Below are 20657 nucleotides of genomic sequence, written 5' to 3' on the forward strand. Positions count from 1 at the left end.
GGGCCAGGACAGCGCTGAGGAGCCGGGCCGGCCCCCAGCTGACCATAGCGTTGGGCTGGAGCCCTGGAAAGTGCACCTGGTGGGGCTGTGCTGCGGGGCTGCCCCTGCCGGGCGGCGCACGGAGAGGTCAGGGGAGGAGAACCGCAGCCCGGAGACAGGTTTGGCAATTTTCATCTCTCAGCTGAGTGCTGCTGCGCCTTTGCTCCCAGCTGCTGTTTACATGCTTTCTGTGCATCCCCTTTCCCTTCTCTGATTGCCGAAATTTTTGTGGGTACCTCGACTGGGGGGCTTGGAAAAACTCCTGACCGCTTGGGATACTGTTTCGTAGTCCGAAAGGGTGTCGTTTGGGTTTTGTTCTTGAAGACTTTTGGTGCCTTTTTATGTTAACAAGGGGCTGGAAAGGTGGCGGGACACTGAATTTAGTGAGTGTTCTTATTCCAAAATACTGCTTTTAGTCACTGTTCAGTTGAAGTAAGTCACTTTCAAAACAAATTAACTATTTCAGCAAACTGGATTTTAGTTTTTACAAAATCAGTGTTAGAAAGAGAAGTAGGAAGAAAAACTGTTGTAGGTGGTAAGCAAGGTGTTCTCCTAAGGAAGAAAACATTTCCTTTACTTTCAGTATATTTTGGAAACTCTCATGTAGTTTAGAAGTAGCAAGAATATTAATTTGCTTGTGATATAGTTTGATACAACCACTTCTCAAAAGTTGATTCAGCAATGAAGAGTATACACTTTTTTGCATTTTGAGTTTGTATAATACGTAGCCACAGAAAATTGTCTTTAGATTTACTAGAACCAATAACACTTTTTAAAAAAGTTTATTCTGTGATAAAACTCAACAGCAGCTCGGCAAGTTCTGTAGTAAGGTCATTCAAATATTTTTCTCATTGCTTACCTTTAAAGTTTAATGGATAGAAAGAACAAGATAATACAGATGTGCTGTATTCTTTTGCTTGCCATGGGATCTGATCTCATTTACATATTTCTTCTCCCAGCTGAGATTGATATGTGGGAAGTAGTGAAGCTGAGGATTTGAAAGCGTTACCTAATTTTGAATTTGCCCAATTTAAGTGTTAGGCTGGACTGTTTTGCTTTCCTGGAGAGCCTGACCACCTTTTGTCTCTCTTTGATTTTAGATGAAATTGTAAGTACTCGGAACTAGCAAAATTCAGCTTTTAGGTATCTCAGCCTGGCTCCAAACACAGAAGCACTCAGAAATAGTCCTGACATGTGGAGGATTTCCCAGTGGCTGTAGAAACAATTTTCAAAATCAGCTGTTGTACATTGAAGGGAGGGGCAGGGGGAAGAAGGGAACTCCTTTATTAAGTTAAACCACCTCTTGCTGGTTTCCATTGTCTCACATCCCTTAATGGGCAGCAGCTTTCTAGCTACCACTAGGAAGTTGTCCAGTCTCTCTAACTTTGCAGATATAGTAGCAAACTCTCTAGGTTTGAAGTGGAAAGATGAGCTTGTGAAGGCATTTGTTTTGCCACTGAAAATTCCCTTGGGATTGCTGTGTGAGCGGCATAGAAATGCTGTTGGCCCCTCAGGAAGAAGAAGCCTTCATCAGCCACCAGTCAACTCATCCTTAGAGTGACCAAGTCCTCGTTAATGTACTTTTCCTTAATCCCCTCCTACTGGTTTTTGAAAGGATAGGTTAGAAGTGATTACATCCCATCCCACGAACTTTTTGGAGTGCAAATGGCAAGATAGGTACTATAGGAGCAATACAACAGATGGCTTTGTGCTAGAGCAGCAATGAGGAGCTCTGTCAATCTTCAGGCTGTCTACGAACTCAGTTAAAAGGTCCTGCAGAGATCTTACGTGTTTCCCTCCTTCCCATTCTCTTTCTCAGCAAGCAACTGCTGTTGCTCCTGCTGCCAGTTTTGATAGCAGGGAAAATAGCTCTAGATTTCCCTCCTCCATGGCCCCTCCTGTGAGTGCTTCATTAAACACTGAGGGACACCTTGGAAAGCTCGGCTTAGTCTGTTTGCAAAGCAGGAGGCTAAACCAGGACAACACAGCTGAAATGTGGTGCCAAAATGCTCACACGTACGCAAACCACAGAGGCAGCTCATGTCCCTTCAGGACATCCTCTGCCTTGTCCTGCCTTCCCAGGGTTTCTGTGTGTAGGTAAGTGCCCATTTCTATGCTAGAGATGGAAAAGGTTATATGAGTATTTGTGATGTTTTCTCATCTTGGTGGAAGTACAAATGGAAAGAGAGGTGCACACACCGGTATAATTTTCAGTAAATGTTTGGGAGGCTATTCACTTTTGCATACTCTGTTTTAAATACTCTAAAGTGAATGTTTTTTTGAGGGGAGTGGTGTTTTTTTGGAAATCATCGAGCATCTTTCCCCTGATAACTGAAACTTCTTTGTATTTTCTTAAAATATTCTCACTTCAGAGAACGGGTTCTCATATCAGCTATGACTGCTAAGCAGGAGTTTTACAGTTCCCAGTTTACTCTATTTATTACATTTCAAATGTAGTAATGAAGTTTATTATCCTTCAGAAAGGAAGAATTTGTCTACTGACCACTATTTGTAATTTCTTTTGCAAATGTGAACAAGTACTAATGCTTGATTTTAGCTAAGGTCTTGCTGCTGCGACTGCTTTTACCATTTACAAATAAAATAAATCCTGTCTAAAATCCAGTAGTGCCCATTGGAGCTTTCCTGTTGTGAAACTATTGCAGTGTCTTTAAAAAACATGAAAATATTATAAAGTCTTACTCTAGTCTGAGTATAGACACTGTAAAAATGGTACTGTGGGGTTTCTCCTGTGCGTCTCAGAGATTGCACTTGACATGTAGACATAAAACAGAAAAAAACAATAAGGGAAGTCTGTTGCATTATTGGTACAATGAAGTGATCGGTCTTAAAGAGAATGTTAAACTACCCTTATGGCCACCCAGAAAACTCCAGCAAGAAGCCCTTCAGCCACTCTACATTTCTCACTGGAAGGAGATACAGCCATCCATGTCCTCTGCCTCCTGTCCTTCAGGGCAGACTCAGGGGCTCGCTTGCAGCACTCCGAAGCCCTGCCTGTGCTGGACACCACTTCCCAACGTACCCAATGTGCTGTTTTACAAACTGCCTCCGTGCTGTAACCCAGCACTGTCTCCTACAAATATGTTGAGAGGATAACTGGACTTTTTGGCAGCTGAGGGTGTGGTGGGGAAAAAAGGTATGGTATTGACCAGGTTTACTTTAAGGAAAAGTTTCCATCCAAACCTGAAGGAGTGATGAGCCCCAACCTGAGTAAGGCAGTCAGAACTAGTAGGATGAAGCACAGGAGTATAACCATAGTAAATGAAATGAAGGCACATCTCTGGAGGAATAGGGTTGTAGCTATCAGCATCCCATTGTGCCTCTGTTCATCAGTTTATAGCTTGTAGGAGAGAAGAAGGGGAAGCAGAAAGACCTCGTGCAATGAAACACTTCAGCACCAAAGCTAAAGGAAGGAGGAGAGGGAGGGCCTGCTTACTGCCCATCCACTCTGCCTTCCTCCTTGCTGACTGCTTCCAGCACACCATTCATGAAAGACGTTGAAACTAATTCCATAGTTGCTCTTCCTCCACTCTGGTGTCTGCTTTCTCTGCAAGCTGAGATTGGTTTTTGAAAGTCCTCAGCCTCCTACTTCCCCAGCATGGCTGCCCACAGACCTCCCTCCTGCTCCCCTGGTTTTGAACAGCTAAGGCTGTGGAGCGATGCAGGAGATGCAGCTCCCTATGCAGCATGGACCACATGAGATTGCATCGGTAGCTTCTGTAGTCCAGCATCCTGTGCCATGCCAGCCAAGCATTTTTCTTAATGGTTCAAAATCAGGGAACAGCATTGTCCTGGAGGGTTTGTTTTTAGCTGAGGCAGCTAGCAGTTTGCATACAGTCATACCTAAGGGCTCGCTACTTTATTTATCCAGTGCACTGCAAGAGGTAATGTGATCGGTCTTGAGTACTGGACACCTGTAGGGCACCTGTTCTTCAAATTCTGTGGGCAGGATAGATAGTAAGGAGAAGGAGAGACCATCAGGACTCTCATGGCAACAAAAGATCACATGTATTCAGGGAATGGCCTGGGCTGCGTGCTTTGACATGATACTTGTGGTAACCCATTGAGAAACACACAGACTTAGCAGTGCTGTCCACAGAGGAGCAGGCAATGTGATCCCTCTCTCCACAGGGAACTGGAGCATATCTGCGTGCTGGGGTCTAGATGCTACACCCCTGAGACTCCTTCTGATGAATGCACGTTATCCAATTGTACTCAAACATTTCTTCCCATCTCCAAAAGCAACCACAAACCAAGATAGCAAATACAGGGACTGGGCTGGGGGTACCAAATGGTTGGCTTGTCGGTGTTTTTGCTGTATGTAGCCCCATGTTTCATTATTAAAGGTTTTGTTTTGGACTCTGAAGGCAGGTGTTTTCAACCTTTTGACAATACAGAATGTAGTTGCTCTGACTAACACGTTGAAGATGCACATGCAGGGAATCTGAGAGGCTTTTAGTGTTGCAATGGAGCCCATGCAGTTCTGCATTACTTAGCAAACAGCAGCAGCAGCAGTCAGATGAGAAGCCTGGTAATAAATCTGTTGTGAGGGTCAAGAAGGGACAATCTCACCTTGCAGTCTGCTGGCATTCCAGTTTAACCACTGAGGTATGAAAGTTGTAAAAGAATGGAAAAGCGGAAAGTGGGAGCAAGCTTAAACTCAGCTTTATTTTAGTGTTTAGAAGCTGCACTGAAAAGATGTAGAGTTTGTTAATTACTTTGGTAATTAGCACATAGATTTGTGTGCTGCTTTCCCATCCATCCCCCACAGAACCAGATTTTAGAAACAGTTCCCTTGGACATGGAAAACAGAAGTATTGTCAAGTATCTTCTCTGGAAGTTCACTTGTCAGATCTAAGATAGTGTAGTTTCACCATGTTAAAGCTGAGGCAGGATAAAATGCTGCATGTTGCTTCCTACCTTGCTCAGCAGAGATATGTTAGCAAATTCACCTCCATGTATTGGCACAGTTACAGTGCTTTGTTTTCCCAGAGGGGCCAGGCCAGTTAGCTCTCCTACTAGCCCTCCTACAAGGCAGTGACAGGGCTAATGGGCTTTCTTCTCCTGTTACTCAGTCTCATGACTGCCATTTTTTTGGTCTTAGTTTAACAGATATTTGTGGTTTTTTTCAGTGGCTTTCTTGGCATTGTTCCCCAGTAGACTCTCAGGTAATCACATGGGGCCATGTGTTGCCAGTGAATTATTTTGCACTCTGCTTAGCAGCCTGACTGGTGTATACCACCTGGAGCAACTGCTGGGTGAAAATCACACATGCATGCCTAGGAATTAAAAATCATAGGCAGTTTTCTAAGCATCTCTAGATAGGCTTTTGAGTGTGGGACGAGGGAGGCTGGAAACTTTCTGTCATTTTCATGACTTTGGGATATGGGTCATTTAGACTACCACTAAGTTAGGATGCATTGTTCTGTCTTGGCAAATATTTTGTCGAAGGGTACATACTATTTCTTTAAAAACATAGCCTGGGGGAGATGAGGAAGAGTTCTTGGCAGAAACATTTACGTTAAGCAGTGTGATAGAGCAGCCAGGGAATATATTGCATGCCAATAAAGTTCCTTCTTCAGTGTGAAAAGTGCATGCTTTGAGTGACAGTGGGTCTTTTTTTACCTTTTGATATTTTAACTTGACCCATTCATCAGTGTGTCTTTTCAGTCCTTTCCAAAGAGATGCCAAAGCTAAAGAGAATTTTTTTTTTGAGAGAGTAATCTGTGACCCAGCAAGGTTGGCTGTAAGGTTTGTTTGTTTTTCTCTCTCCCACTGGTTCCTACTATTCTCTTACTCCCACATTCTATCCGACTCTTGTTTTCAAATGCATTCTTCAGCCTTCTCCTTCCCTACCTACTGCATCCTGTGTTCTGCTTTCTGACTTCCTTCTCTTTTCTTATAGCTTTTCTTTCCAGTTCCTCTTTGTTCTGGTCCCTAAGGAGCAAGGAGTGAAACATTAACAGTTGCTGGAGTACCAAGTTAATGTGGCTGTTATGAGTTTAGAGTTCAGGTGAGGGCTTTGGGAGACATCCTCTGTGTATGACACTGTGCCCCAGAGTCCTTGGCACTGCTTCATTGCTGGGGTAGCAGAGGGGAATGTTATATCTGTGCTTCACCCACTACCATCTACAGTCCAGTATTTTAGATAAAAATACCGATAAAAGTTTATCTTTGCTAAGATATGAATGTTCCAGTTATTGCAAGTCGGTTAAGAGGCATAAATTGCTTTACTATTATCACTTTGATGTGTATCTCCTTTGTAAAAAAGAAGCTGAAAAGCTTCAGACAATATGGTAAGCAAAGCAAGTGGATTTCAATCAACACACGTCTTGATAGGGTATATGGGAGTTGTAAGTACTATGACAGTGGTTTGGAAAACACCATTTCATAGTAAATTCAGCATGTGTACCTCTGTCTTTCCAAGTTGGAGTGCTGCTTTTACATTAAAGCTCTTAGATTGGTAGGGGATACATCCGTGTGTTATCTGTACCTCTTTGTCAATTGAGGATCACCATCCTCAGAAATCCTTCCTTACAACACAGAATCATAGAATCAACTAGACTGGAAAAGACCTCTGAGATCATCCTGTTCAGGAACTTCAGGAACTTAACATGTTCAGGAACTTCCTCTGCTGATGTCAACATATCCTGAATATAAATCACAGTTATAAAATACTTACATTACTAATAATTTCTCCATGTTCCATGGGTAAGGCTGGAAAATTATCTTTCTAAGGATACATGTAATTTGTGTATTGTGAGCTTTTATAGTGAAAATACACCTTTACATACCATATAGAGAGGAGGATTTTCCAGATGAGGTTAGCTGTAGCCAAAGGTTTGATTAAGTCTGATCTTTGTGGTTTGCAAAATCTACTAAATGGAAATGTGTTTAGAGGAAGAAACTTTTTAACACAACAGTCAGTGTGCTGCCAAATTTATCTTCTTGCTAATTTTGTATGCTTGTGATGCTCAGATAATTATCAGTTGAGTGCTAATGTAATCTTCTATCCTGCTGGTTTATTTATAACCAGGATTGGTCCATTTACGTGTGGCTGCATATGGCAATTAGTTTTCATTTTTTATCTTTATGCATTTTTCTATATGCAAGACATAAGAAGGAATCCACCTTGTAAAAGAAGTTTGATATAAATGGATTGGTGAATAGATAATACCTGTCCTGTTGGAATATTATATACTTTTACCAACTTCATTCTAATAGAGAAATAAATAGAAAGAAATTAAAACCAGATGTATTTTTTATCTATAATGTATAAAATTTCACTGTGTTTCAGATTTCTAGATGATTTTATACATTTTTCATTTAACTATTTTAATTTAAAATATTGGATTTGGGAATGTAACTGCAGTAGGAAGTTATTCTGTGATTTCTTGCAAGACAACCTGAAATAAAAAAAAAAAAAAGGTAAAACAAAGGTGATTTTTAAAATGGAGAAATACATACACACACACACATATATAATAGTTTAACGCATCTCTTCTAACTTGTTTCAGGTTGAAGAAACTTCTTGAGCAGGAGAAGGTCTATCAAGCCCGGAAGGAGAAGGAACATACAAAGAGAATCAATAAACTAAGAGAAGAACTAGTCAAGCTCAAATCATTTGCACTCATGCTGGTGGATGAAAGACAAATGCATATAGAACAACTTGGTCAACAAAGCCAGAAAATACAGGACTTAACCCAAAAACTAAAAGAAGAAGACGAAAAGCTTAAAATTATTAGTGCAAAAACTAAAGAAGATGGACAAAAACTGATGAAGTTAGAGGCAGAACTTGAACACAAAACTTCATCGTTTTCTCAAGAACATGAGGAGATGACTGCTAAACTGGCTAATCAAGAGTCACATAATAGACAGCTAAGGCTTAAACTAGTGGGGTTGACTCGCAGAATAGAGGAACTGGAAGAAACTAACAAAAATCTTCAAAGAGCTGAGGAGGAACTTCAAGAACTAAGAGATAAAATAGCAAAAGGGGAATGTGGGAACTCTAGCTTAATGGCAGAAGTGGAAAACCTCCGCAAGCGTGTGCTGGAAATGGAGGGCAAAGATGAAGAGATCACAAAAACTGAATCCCAGTGCAAAGAGCTGAAAAATAAACTGCAAGAGGAGGAGCACCATAGCAAAGAGTTGAAACTTGAAGTGGAAAAACTGCAGAAAAGAATGTCAGAACTAGAGAAGCTGGAAGAGGCATTCAGTAAAAGCAAGTCTGAATGCACTCAGCTACACTTAAACTTGGAGAAAGAAAAGAATTTGACTAAGGATTTGATAAATGAGTTGGAAGTGGTAAAGACTCGAGTGAAGGACCTTGAGACATCAGAAAGCAAGTTGGAGAAGGCTGAAATAAGCCTAAAAGATGACCTTACAAAGCTGAAGTCGTTTACTGTAATGTTGGTTGATGAACGAAAAAATATGATGGAAAAAATAAAACAGGAGGAAAAAAAGGTTGAGGGTCTAAACAAGAATTTTAAAGTTGAACAAGGGAAAGTTATGGATGTAACAGAGAAATTGATAGAAGAAAGTAAGAAATTTTTGAAACTGAAATCTGAAATGGAGGAAAAAGTGTCTAGTTTGACAAAGGAAAGAGATGAGTTAATTGGCAAACTGAGAAGTGAAGAAGAAAAATCCTCTCAACTAAGCTGTAGAGTTGACTTGTTAAAGAAAAGAATTGATGGTGTGGAGGAGGTAGAAAGAGAAATTACAAGAGGTCGAACCAGGAAAGGACCAGAGCATGGTTGTCATGAGGACAACAAGATTAAGGAACTCACCGTTGAAATTGAAAGACTGAAAAAACGTCTCAAACAATTGGAAGTGGTTGAAGGAGATTTGATGAAGACAGAAGATGAATATGATCAGCTAGAGCAGAAATTTAGGACTGAGCAGGATAAAGCTAACTTTCTTTCTCAACAGTTGGAGGAGATGAAACTCCAGATTGCCAAAACCAAAGCAATAGAAAAAGGTGAAGTGGTGAGCCAGGAGGCAGAGCTGAGGCACAGGTTTCGTCTGGAAGAGGCCAAAAGCAGAGATTTGAAAGCAGAAGTTCAAGCTCTTAAGGAAAAAATCCATGAGCTGATGAACAAAGAAGACCAGCTTTCTCAGCTCCAAGTTGATTATTCAGTTCTGCAGCAAAGGTTCATGGAAGAAGAAAACAAGAACAAGAGCATGGGGCAGGAAGTTCTGAACCTAACAAGAGAGCTGGAGCTTTCTAAGCGTTACAGCCGTGCTCTGAGGCCCAGCATAAATGGCCGAAGAATGGTCGATGTCCCTGTGACATCCACTGGCGTGCAGACAGATGCCGTAAGCAACGAAGCGGCAGAAGAAGAAACTCCAGCAGTGTTTATAAGGAAATCCTTCCAGGAGGAGAATCATATCATGAGCAATCTGCGACAGGTAGGTCTGAAAAAACCCATGGAGCGTTCTTCAGTGCTCGAGAGATACCCTCCAGCAGCAAACGAGCTTGCTATGAGGAAATCTTGGATACCGTGGATGAAAAAGAGGGAAACTGGGGCTCAGGCAACTCCTGATAAAGGAACCCGGACCCACAGTAGTCCAGCACATCCTGGAGAGGTTGTCCTTTCACCAAAACAGGGTCAACCTCTTCATATTCGGGTGACACCAGACCATGAGAACAGCACAGCAACTCTGGAGATAACCAGTCCAACCGCAGAGGAATTTTTTTCAAGTACCACTGTCATTCCTACTTTGGGAAATCAGAAGCCACGAATAACCATTATTCCCTCTCCAAACGTTATGCCACAAAAAGGAAAAGGCAGTGAAAGTCCCATGGGCCCAGATCGTTCTATGTCTCCAGTCACTATAACAACGTTCTCCAGGGAAAAGTCCCCAGAGGGAGGGAGAGCACCTTTCGCTGACAGACCTGTGTCGCCAATTCAGATTATGACAGTATCAACATCTGCAGCACCAGCAGAGATCTCTGTCTCCCCACAGTCACAAGACATGACCATGGGAAGGGCTGTCTTCAAAGTAACACCAGAAAAGCAAACTGTCCCAACTCCAATCCGCAAGTACAATGCCAACGCCAACATTATTACGACAGAAGACAACAAAATCCACATCCACTTAGGTTCCCAGTTTAAACGTTCTCCCAGTGCTGCACCTGATGGTGCGAGTCCTGTGATAACAGTGAGACCAGTGAACATAGCAGCAGAGAAAGAAGTTGTGACCGGTACCGTCCTTCGATCACCTCGAAACAACCTGTCCTCGCGACCCGCAGCGAGCAAGGTGACAAGTACCATCACTATAACGCCTGTTACAATGTCTTCCACCCGAGGAACACAATCAGTGGTAAGCAGCCTACTCTCACGATGTAGTCCTCATGGTAAGGAGAAGGGCAACTGTAGTTTGGATTTGAGACACCAGCAGGAAAATGGGTGAGGTGAGGAGAAACTCTTGACTTCTCTACATTTGTTTCAGATATGAGTTTAATTAGGAAGTCCCTTCAAAGTTACTTTCAAGTTATTTTCTTAATGGCAATCCAGTAAAATTGCAAGTGAGAGAGAGAGAGGCAAAGAATGATGGAGATGACAGAGTAGGAAACTCATTTTTTATTTTCGGTGAGTGCAATTTCTGACTTTTGAAAATACTCTTCATGTTTTTTGGCCCGGCTGGCAGGTCTTTAGACTGATCATGCAGGCTGGTGTTTCTTTTGTATAATCCCATTATAGTTATAATTCAGTTAATGTCTGCTCTAATACTGAAGTCCAAAGGAATAAGTAAGGAGACATATTATCATTGCTTACAGCTCCAAGCCTCTTTCAGCCAGTGAATATTTGTTCCTCTGAACTTCTGCAATACAATAGTCTTCCTCTAACATATTTTTTGTTCTGCTTTCTCTCTGGGCTTCTGTGGTGGTACCCCAGCTTGCTTTTCCTACTTATATCAGTTTCTCATCTCTGTCTTTAACCACAGTCGACAATATTTATTGATAATCCTTCCCCCAGTTTATTACTGGATGCAGTTTTGTGTTCCTTTAGTTAGAAATACCCTGGGAAAGAAGAATTTAACCGAAGCAGAAAACCATCAGTACTGTATTAGTCCAAAAACTTATTTAGCTAGACAGAGTCTGCAACAGATGCTTAGGGGAAGATTATTTTAAGTGGGTAAACACACAGTAATGTTCCTCTCAGCGTCTGTTCCCAGTTTTTGGCAATAGGTGGTTATTTCTTTTTGAACCAAGGCCTGTAGCAACATCTTTGTCTTTAATAGACCGTGGCTGAGTTTTCTTCTATTTATTCTTTAAATTACTTTTTGAACTCATTTATACCGTTGTTTCCACAACATCAGGGGGCAGTGAATTCAGTTGTGGGCTTTGGAAGAGATGCTCTTTTGTTCAATACCTTTTATGCAATACCTTCATTGTTTACAGCCTCTTTCTTGTATCTTGACAAATACTGAACAGACATCCACTGTTTGTTTGCCCATGCAGCTCAGGAGTCTGCAGACCCCTACAACATGCCTCTTCAGCCATCTCCAAGCTGAAATATACATTTAAGATACACTTCCACACCTTTGCGGAGAGGCTGCCATTCCCATTTAAGCCTTCTGATATTAAGAAAACTTGCATTCATCATAGAGATCTGTTTGGGGTTGCACATGTGCTATCTCTCTCCTCGCATATATGTGTATTGTTGTACATTTACTGTGCAGTGCTTTCCTACATATTAGAGGCAACTGTTCATTTTTTAAAAAGTCTTGAATTAATTAATTTACAAACTCCTTTGTCTCTCAGAAGCTTGGAAAACTTGTTTTTAAACTTTTCTTTTTAACTAGATGTCTGTCTCTACTGTGATGATGCACTGATCCATGGCAGACAAAACTTTTTTTTTTTTTCTTTTTTTTTTTCTTTTTTCTGGCTAAAATCTGGCTTCTTTCTTCACTTCATCCTCCCTGATTTGCAATGTAAGGAAAATAGCTCAACCATAAGATTTACTTTATCTTATGCTTCCCTCTGCTTTTTAATGTCCCTAGTCAGATAAGCAGGCAACTTCAAACAAGCCCAAATGTGCCTTTTCCTCCCCAGACTCCTGGGGAAAAAAGAAAAAAAAAAAAGAAAAAAAAAAAAAGAAACAAAAAGAAAACAACAAGTTGCGTATTCCCCATCTGTTTTGCAAATGAAAACTTTACAGTTAGAAAAAACAAGTATCTGATAATTTACTCAGTAACCCTAGCAGAAACCAACACTGATGCAATTTTGAACGTTTAAAATAATAAAATCAAACAAGACAAACTGATACGCAGCTGCTTTCTTTAGCTCACTGGGTTTAATTTTTGTCTTAATGTTCCTCATCCAAGATGCTTTGTACAATGTGCTAATGCAGTGCCAAGCTACAAACGGGAAGTCTGAAATTCCTAGCTCCCATCTGTTCCTATAACAGATTTACAGTTGCTGTTTTCCTGTTTGAAAACATTTAGTTTTTCCCATTTGAATTTACAGAGTAATCTTCAGTACTGCAAGTGCACAGACAGTACTTTTAAATGTTCAGCCTGAACTGTGGTGTCCCTCTGTATATGTGAGTCCAAAACCAGAGTCTGTGATTTCATTGTGAACTTTCATGATTTTTGAATCCCATGAATCCCATGGATTAAGAGGGGTTCTGGTTGTATTGATTTACACTGACATACTCTCTGTAGAGTATCTAGAGATTTATATTTTGTTATATAAAATGAGACTCTGTCCACAGAAAGCCACAGGCATCTGAAGGAAAACATGGGAAATTTTTGAGCACTTAGTAAAAAAAAATCAAACAAGGCACCAATCAGTGACAGTATCTTCACTGGCACCGGGACTCACTGGACTCAAATGTTTTGGAAGTGCTTTGTGTTGTGCCTGCTGGACAAGCCCAGGGCTGGCCAGCTGAACAGCAGGTCTCATCACACCAGTCCCACAGGGGTCTCCATGGCAGGAGCTGATGTGATGGAGACTGTTTGATCAGTTGGATTGAATTCTGCATTTAACAGAACCATCACCACTTTGATGAAAAAAAAAAAAAAAGAACCAAACCCTAAAGCAGTAGTTGCCTTTTCTATGGCAGCCTATGGATTTGGACAGTTCCTACGGAAGTAGAAAAATGGGGTGTTGGTTCTCCTTAGCTTGATTAGAGTCAAACCCACTCTTAGGGAGATACTTGAAATACCCTAGCAGACCTAGGAGATTATTTTTTAATTACAGGTGGACCACACAGGATATTGAGACCAAAATGAGGCTGAAACTGTAGCCTGGTTGTTAGTCTTGCCTTAGCACATTGGCTCGAATTCCTGTTCCCAGCAGAGTTCATACAGTTTACAGTAAAAATCCCACAGAATAAAAACAAATATTCTTTGTGGACAAAACCCCAAACAAACTGTGGTGCCTACATCCTGTTTTTGATTCAGGCCTTATATTTGGTTGTAGTATTGCTGGTGAATTCGGATCTTCTTTGGCTACCAGGATAGGTGTCAGTCCTATAATCACTTAATCCCTGCGCTCCCCACCTCCTACAAGCCTGGCATCAGTGCCAGCTGTTTATGCTGCCAGGGTACACAGTGACTTCAGTGCCATGCAAATTTGCAGGAAGCAGAGGGAATCCTGGCTGCAGCAGAGCCAGCATAGTGGCACAGCACCAACCATGCAGCATGTCCTGTGACCGGGGCAGGAAGGCACAGCTGAGAGACTGTTGGGTGCCAGAGAGAACTGGACACACATTTATGCAGCTATAAGGCTACTTTCATTTGGGCAGCATTTAGTATGAGCTCCACATCTAAATGTAGCTCTTTGTAGGTATCCCAGATATGCGGTAAGCATCTGCTAGAGCTGCTACTGCTGCTGGAGATCCAGGGGTCAGCTCACTTGCTCGTGCAGAGGTGTGTGGTGCTGGCTGTGTGTCCTGTGGCAGTGGAAACACACACATGAGGCTGGGAGGTATAGCACAGACCTGTACCTTTCTGCTATGGCAGCTGATGGGATACCTCAGATGGCACAGGATGCATCAGTGTGGGCAACTGAGTCACCCTGTAGTCATCATTCCCCTTGTCAGCGCTGAGGCCTGCATGCTGGCTCCATGGAGACTGGGGTGTGATTTCACCTGAGACATGGTTAGCTTCAGCATGAGCTGAATTGCCCATTGGGCTCCACTGACTGTACCGGCTAAATCTCCAGTCCCACCCTTTCACGATTCAATTGCCTAAACATACTTTTTTAGTGTAATTTTAAGTGTCTACCTAACTTTCAGCTGCTGTATCAGAGATTGCATGTCTCCTTGGGTCCTGTGGCTTATCTACCAGCTCTGTGCACATAGCTTGAGTAGCCCAGGGCATCTCAAGTTGTACTAGGTGTCTGCTGGTCACTGAACTGAACCGTTTCTGTCCAGGGTAAGCTGGGCCCTGATCTGATCAGGAACAAATGCTGAAAATCACCTTTGTTCCAGAAGTCAATGTATGCATGAAAGCACTGGTGTGTGTCAGTAAAATGCACTAAGCAAGATCTGTTACAAGCAAGATCTGTTACAAACTGCTAAAACATGCTAAATGATCTGTACATTCAAATTGCTTTTCTTCCTTTAATGGGACTGTCCAGCCTTACTGCAGCTTCACAGGTTAATACACCTGCCAGTGTCCTTGGTGAGGGCTGATGATTGACTGAACCAACCTAGCAGCTGTGAATGTTCATCTCACTCTCAGTAATGCCTTTAGTAACCTCACTTGGGTCCCCTTGGTGTTCCAACACCACTTACTGCCTCAGTAGCTCAGAGCCAGCCCGCATCACCCAGCATCCCATGGGTCTCATCTCCGGCGCTCCATACCAGCTATGTAAGAGTTCCTTTCTGTTTGGAGCCACATTCCTGGATCAAGCAAAAGGCAGCAGCCTGCAGACCAACAGAGCTGGGAAGGAATGGTCTAGAGCTTGGTTCTTGGAAGGAATGACGAAGAGACGAGAGAGCCGTGTGGGTTTTCTGGCAGACAGGACTGACACAGGGAGAGTGTCCTCTGCTTGCCTGCCCCATCACGCACCCGTGGGGACTGCAGACTGGAGAGGCACCTTTGTGCCATTTCACTTGGCAAGCACAAAATACTTAAGCAGCTGCGTGTGAAGCAGGCATTAGCTTCCATAGGATGAACATGTTAGTATGCTGTAAGGAAGGCAACTAAGAAATTTAAAGCAAGTCAGAGTCCTTTTCAAAGTGCTTTTGAGTGATTTAGGCTTGAAATGAGTAACTTGAAAGCGCCCAAATCCTCAGTTAATAATTTACATGTGAATAAAGCTGAAGAAATGCCTGAGATTCCAGCTACTCCATTTGATTGCCTCATGTTTACACACTGTGAAACTCTTTCAGGGAGTACAAGATGTTTGTCATTTGGGTTCCCTGGGATGTTGACATATTTTCCAAGGCTGATGGAATGCATTTGCATGTTTTGCCCTACAGAATTGTATGGCCCTAACTTGTTTTGACATCTACATGTGAGTTCCATATTAGCCTTTACACTGCTATTGTAAATGTTGCTCTTAGTTATTGAAAATGGCTTCCTTCCTGTCAAGCAGACCGCATTCAAGTTTTCCAATTGTGATTTTTTTTGAGTGTACACATGGGGTTTTGAACTGTTCTTAGAAGATTAAGGAATAGTTTTCCTTTGGCTACTCAGGATACAGACAGAAAGCTCTGATGATACTGACTGAAAAATGTTTGAGAGAAAAGTGCTCCTTCACTGAGCATTTTTAAGAGCATTTTTAATTAAAATGTGCAAGTGCATGTTTCAGCTGACATGATCCCCTAATCCGATCTATTTCAGTAGTTTTATTTTGCTTATATGTCATAAGTTGCAGGGTTTAGTAATTCAGCAGATGGGTCTAGCTAGAATTCCAGGACCTTATGAGAATTGTTCTCTTTCATTAGATCAAAGTCTTCATCCATTATCTGAACAGAAAACAGTCACATATGAAAGTCAGCAGAGACACTGAAGCTGTCACAATTAACATGTGTGTCTGTATTGCACACTGCAGGAGATAAAGCCCAGTTTACTTTCAGAGCTGTCATGTTTAGAAGTATTCTCTTTAGGTCATGGATCATAGGGGGTAGCTTCCAATTTTGACCTTGCAGAGTATATGCATCATTATCTGGCCAACAGAGACAGAAAATGCAGTTCGCCCTTTTGAATCTTTCATCCTATCCAAGTACTCCTTGTGTGTTTACAGGGTGGGATTCAGTTGCCTAACCATATGAACTGATTGCAATTTCAAAGCTATGGGATAGCTCTGTCCTGGCCTCTGGCTTGGGCTCCAGGAGGGCACATGAGCTGTGTGGGGGGTCTGCCAGCCCCAGGCCAACCACTTAGGCTATTTTTATGGTGTTCTTTTTTTAATTCTCAAGTACTCACACTTGAGGATAAGTGTGCTTGGTAGGCTGTTGTCCAGGGCAGCAGATTGGCAGAAACAGTAAAACAACCATGTCCACACTGCCATGAGGTATCCCTGGAAATCTGGGTTCGCTGATTTGCCTTCATGAGAGTCCATCAAGCTGTGGGTAGGCCTAGAGGGGGAGAGCCTTTTCCTACATCCTTCCTACCACATCAACAAGAAAAGGAAATCCCAGTCTTTGCTCTGTCTCTTTCTCTCAACCCCCCCTGCTCCTCCAGTGCAGAGATAAGCGGCCCCAGCCATGACCCCAGCATACTTTGGGAAGTAAAATTCAGTTTTATCTGTAATGCTAAGCGATCGTGCACCAGCTCTGAAAATATGGCAGTTACCCTGGGTTCAACGTTAGCCTTACGTGGCTGTACTGTTTTGAGGACCTTGTTAGTCTCTGTACACAATGCTAATATTGTACCTGTCTGAGAACTAAGCCAGTGTTCTAGTATCCTCTAAGGTCAACCTGCACTGTGTTGCGCTGTGAAATGGGAGTTTTGCAAGGATTCCCATCCTGATCCCATCTTGATCCAAAACACTGAAGCTCAGATCTGGGAAACTCATTGAAACTGTACCTTCAGCCATATTCTAGCAGTACGTGTGCCACAGCCAGATTCCAAATGTGAACATTACTTATGCTAATGGGTATGATTTGGAATAGTGTTGCTTAAGAGATAAATGAAGAACCAATGAAAAGTGTAAGGTAAGCATATTTGAGAAGAAAAAGTCCTCTATTCATGACATTTTTCTCCATCTCTCTCTTTTGCAGACAGGACAGGATGGGTCATCCCCGAGACCTACACCCACTCGCATTCCTGTGTCAAAAGGTATGAAAGCAGGAAAGTCAGTAGTGGCAGCCCCGGGAGCAGGAAATGTGACAAAATTCGAGCCTCGTGCCGAGACTCAGTCTATGAAAATAGAACTGAAGAAATCTTCAGCCAGCAGCTCTGCCTCCCTGGGCGGGGGTCAGGGCTGATGGCAGTGGCTCAGGGGGTACGTTCTGCAGGTTTTACTGCTCCCATGGAAGTCAGCCCCCCTGTCTGTGTAGTTGCTCACGTTTGCCTGTACTAACGAAGTCCTACAGCTGTCACTTACAAAAAACTAATAAGTGTGTGCACTGACTACTTAAGTAACAACATCCTTTTTTTTTTTCTTGAACTCCAGTTTAAAAAAGAAAAAAAAAGCCATCATAAAGGCAGTTCTTGTACGCCAGGAAGATTTTCAGTCTCGGAAGTGGGAATGGTGCAGCTACACTAGGTTATTAATCTAGTTCAGAAAGTCTTAATAATGGATGTGGTCATTTGAAGGAAGTTGGTTCACTTTTACTGTTTGTCTTCCACGTTAATGGATCACTTTCCACCTTTGCTGCTGCATGGGACACTTTCCTTCCTGCCTGTGATCACATTATTGAAATGCCACTTGGCCTAGGGAAGAAATGCCAGGAGACAGTGGACCTGAGGTCCTGTTTTACTGAAAGCTAGTACCTCAGCTGTGGGAGGGAGGGGAAGAGAGAAAGAATGGGCACTGTGTGACCCGCCTTCTCTCTAGGAGCCTCCCATCCAAGTCAGTGTTTCTCAGTGGTGAGGTGCTTTCTCAAAATAGTTACTTAATTCAGGGGCATAGGGATGTAGCACAATGTTTGGCAGCAGCACTGTTAAGCACCAACTTAATTCTTCCAGAGGGGATTAACATATGTAGACAGTACTCAAAACCAGGTCCCTGACTTACACACACTGAGTACTGCCAGCTCAGGGCTCAGATGAAGCAACGTGAGCCAACAAGTGTTTAGTCTTTAGCAAAAGATGAAGAAACACTGATTTGGCTAAAATCAGTGCCTGCTCCAAAGACCACTAGCACTATGAAGCAATTCACTACGTTGACCTGACTAGTTTTCCAGTCGTTGTTTTCTTTGCTGGGGTCTTATATTTAAACCTTAGTTGTCAAGCATCTGTATGTCTTAGAGGGGAAGTCAATACAGATGGCTGGTGGCACAGACAGGTAGAGACAGTGAAAGAGAGAGGGTATGACAAGGAAGTTACTCTCATTTTTCAGTTCTTTATAATATTTTGTCATAAACACAGATTGCCTCACAATACCATGGTGATGCATTGTTTTTCCTTCCTTCTTTGTAATTTCCTCATTTATATGCTTGCATTTTTTAAGCATGTTCTAAGGAATTGTTCCAGCATGGAAATAGTGTGGATGCCCATGATTGTCATGATTGTTTATTTATTAACAGTAAAGTTATTAAAAGACATGTCCATTAAGCAATCAATTTCCACAGAAGAAAGTCTCATCCAAAAGAAATGGAGCCAAGCAGACCGATAAGTGATCGGTTTAAAGTTTGTATAATGCTTCAACCATCTCAGCGAGCTGTGAAGGACCCAGTGGCTGAAACAGCTTTCAGAAAGCAAGGCGGGAAGACCACCCATAAATAATAAATACAATTCACCAAAAGGAAAATGCACCAGTGGGTGAAACATGAAATGGATTTTTGTCTGGGAGAAGAGATTTGCTGAAAGAATTGGTCACAGAAGGTCAACAAAATTATACTCAATCCAAGCAGTGTTTAGTTTTCAGTCTGTGCTTTGCATTGCTCTCCAGTTTAAGATTCAGATATAGCAATTAGCTGACCATAAAGCTGGTATTTTATTATTTGTATGAAGGGAATTTTTTTGTCACATCAAAAAAAAGTATGTTGGTTTGGGGTTTTTTTTGCAATGTAGTATCTACAATACCTGTTAATTTTAAGGTTCTGCTTCCTATGGCATCCAAAAATCAGATTAATATTTGTAGCATTTTTCCTAACACCCTATTCAGTATTTCAGATAAAACTTGAAAACTGGAATTATCAAGCAATGTGAGTTTCAGAAGTACATCAGATGATCTCAAGTAATTCTTATCACTTGAAAGCCTCAGTATGTCAATAAATTGTTGCTGAGATCTTGCTGTTCTTGTTGTAACACGGACTTTTTAACAGATGTTTGAAGAAAACACATTTTTAAGAGCTTTCTGCTGGATATTCACTCTAAATACTGGCACTGAAGCAAGTCTTAAGGTCAAAACAGTCATTTAAATAATATTGTGAACATGAGCCCCAAGCTAATGTGGCTTGATACAGTGATGAACTACAGCTGCCTTAAGCCTTCCTTATGTCAAAGAAACTTAGTTAACTGTCGCTGCACCCAAGGCAATGTTCTGTGCGTGCCTGTGGTTGAAAAATTTGTTTTTGTTTGAGGTTTAAGAAAATAATTCACCTGAAGAAACAAGCCAGCCTCACAGTACCTGAAATCCAGAGCACACAGAATGGTTCAACTAGAGCCAGAACTGCAGGCACAATCTGGGGATTGCTCCTGTGGAGTCAGTAGGATTTGATGAGACAGATTAGAGAAATTCCAGACAGGTCAGACTGACGATCCTGTTATTTTTCCCAGGGGGAGCACAAAAAAAAAAAGAAACTTTCACTCCACAGCAGAAACCTAAAGAGTTGGAATCAGGCAGCTGGTTTAACTGTTAGCTATAAATAGGTATTTAGTTATAACTTTTAACATCTGTTATAATTGAACTCATACTTGTTTCTTAAAGGTAGAAGAAGGCTAAGATGAAGAAAAAAGAAAGCCTATAGTTCAGAAATCTTAACATTTGAAGTGTAACTGTATTATATTGGAATTTCCTCTAAATCTGAAGGCAGTTAAGTTTAGTGAGTATGGTAAGATTCTCCATTCAGTAGGTCAGCTCCAGAAGGCAGTTTAAACAACCAAGTCTAAAGACAATGCCTAAGCCCCAGAGGCATCTTGAAGATCTTCTTGATGTTCTTCCACTGCCTTTGTCTAGTCACTGTTTCTGTTGTGAGTTAACTCTAGAACTGCAGCCTCTGAACCTCACCAAGATCCATAACCAGGTAGTCCTGTATTTCTTCTAAGGCCTTCTAAGTCAAGCCACAATTTCATGGTCACTTAAAGTCGGGATGTAATCCCACACTATAGTGAAAAGCTGTGGTCCTGTCTTTGTCACCTCCAGCCAAGAAAGTACTCAGTCACTTAACATGTGGTTGTCCCTTGAGCTGGCACAAGTGTTTGAACTTAACTGGGGAACTGATCTGAATTAAAAGGAATCTGGCAAAAAGAAGAAAGGCTAGCTTCGACATAGCTTAGTTCCAGGCTCTCAAGCCAGAAAAAGAAAGAAG

At 41.9% G+C, this 20657-nt stretch overlaps 1 protein-coding gene across 6 annotated transcripts in view; it reads left to right on the forward strand.

Moving 5' to 3' along the window:
* Window positions 1-20657, forward strand: part of FILIP1 (filamin A interacting protein 1) — a 102952-nt gene that overhangs the window by 77210 nt on the left and 5085 nt on the right. Inside the window, exons 1-3 of one of the 6 annotated variants that reach the window (XM_027892385.1) lie at window positions 38-158; window positions 7575-10380; window positions 17241-18457. In XM_027892385.1, coding sequence (XP_027748186.1) covers window positions 7690-10380; window positions 17241-17447 — 2898 coding nt within the window. In that variant the 5' untranslated portion in view covers window positions 38-158; window positions 7575-7689 and the 3' untranslated portion in view covers window positions 17448-18457. Of the gene's footprint in view, window positions 1-37; window positions 159-7572; window positions 10381-17240; window positions 18459-20657 lie in introns of those variants that run through there. The other 5 variants (XM_027892386.1, XM_027892381.1, XM_027892382.1 and 2 more) reach the window with 5 other exon arrangements.

This window comes from Empidonax traillii, unplaced genomic scaffold (genome assembly GCF_003031625.1).
Source record: "Empidonax traillii isolate 1590-97213 ecotype Southwest subspecies unplaced genomic scaffold, ASM303162v1 scaffold348:size657943, whole genome shotgun sequence".
Classification (NCBI taxonomy): Eukaryota; Metazoa; Chordata; class Aves; order Passeriformes; family Tyrannidae; genus Empidonax; species Empidonax traillii.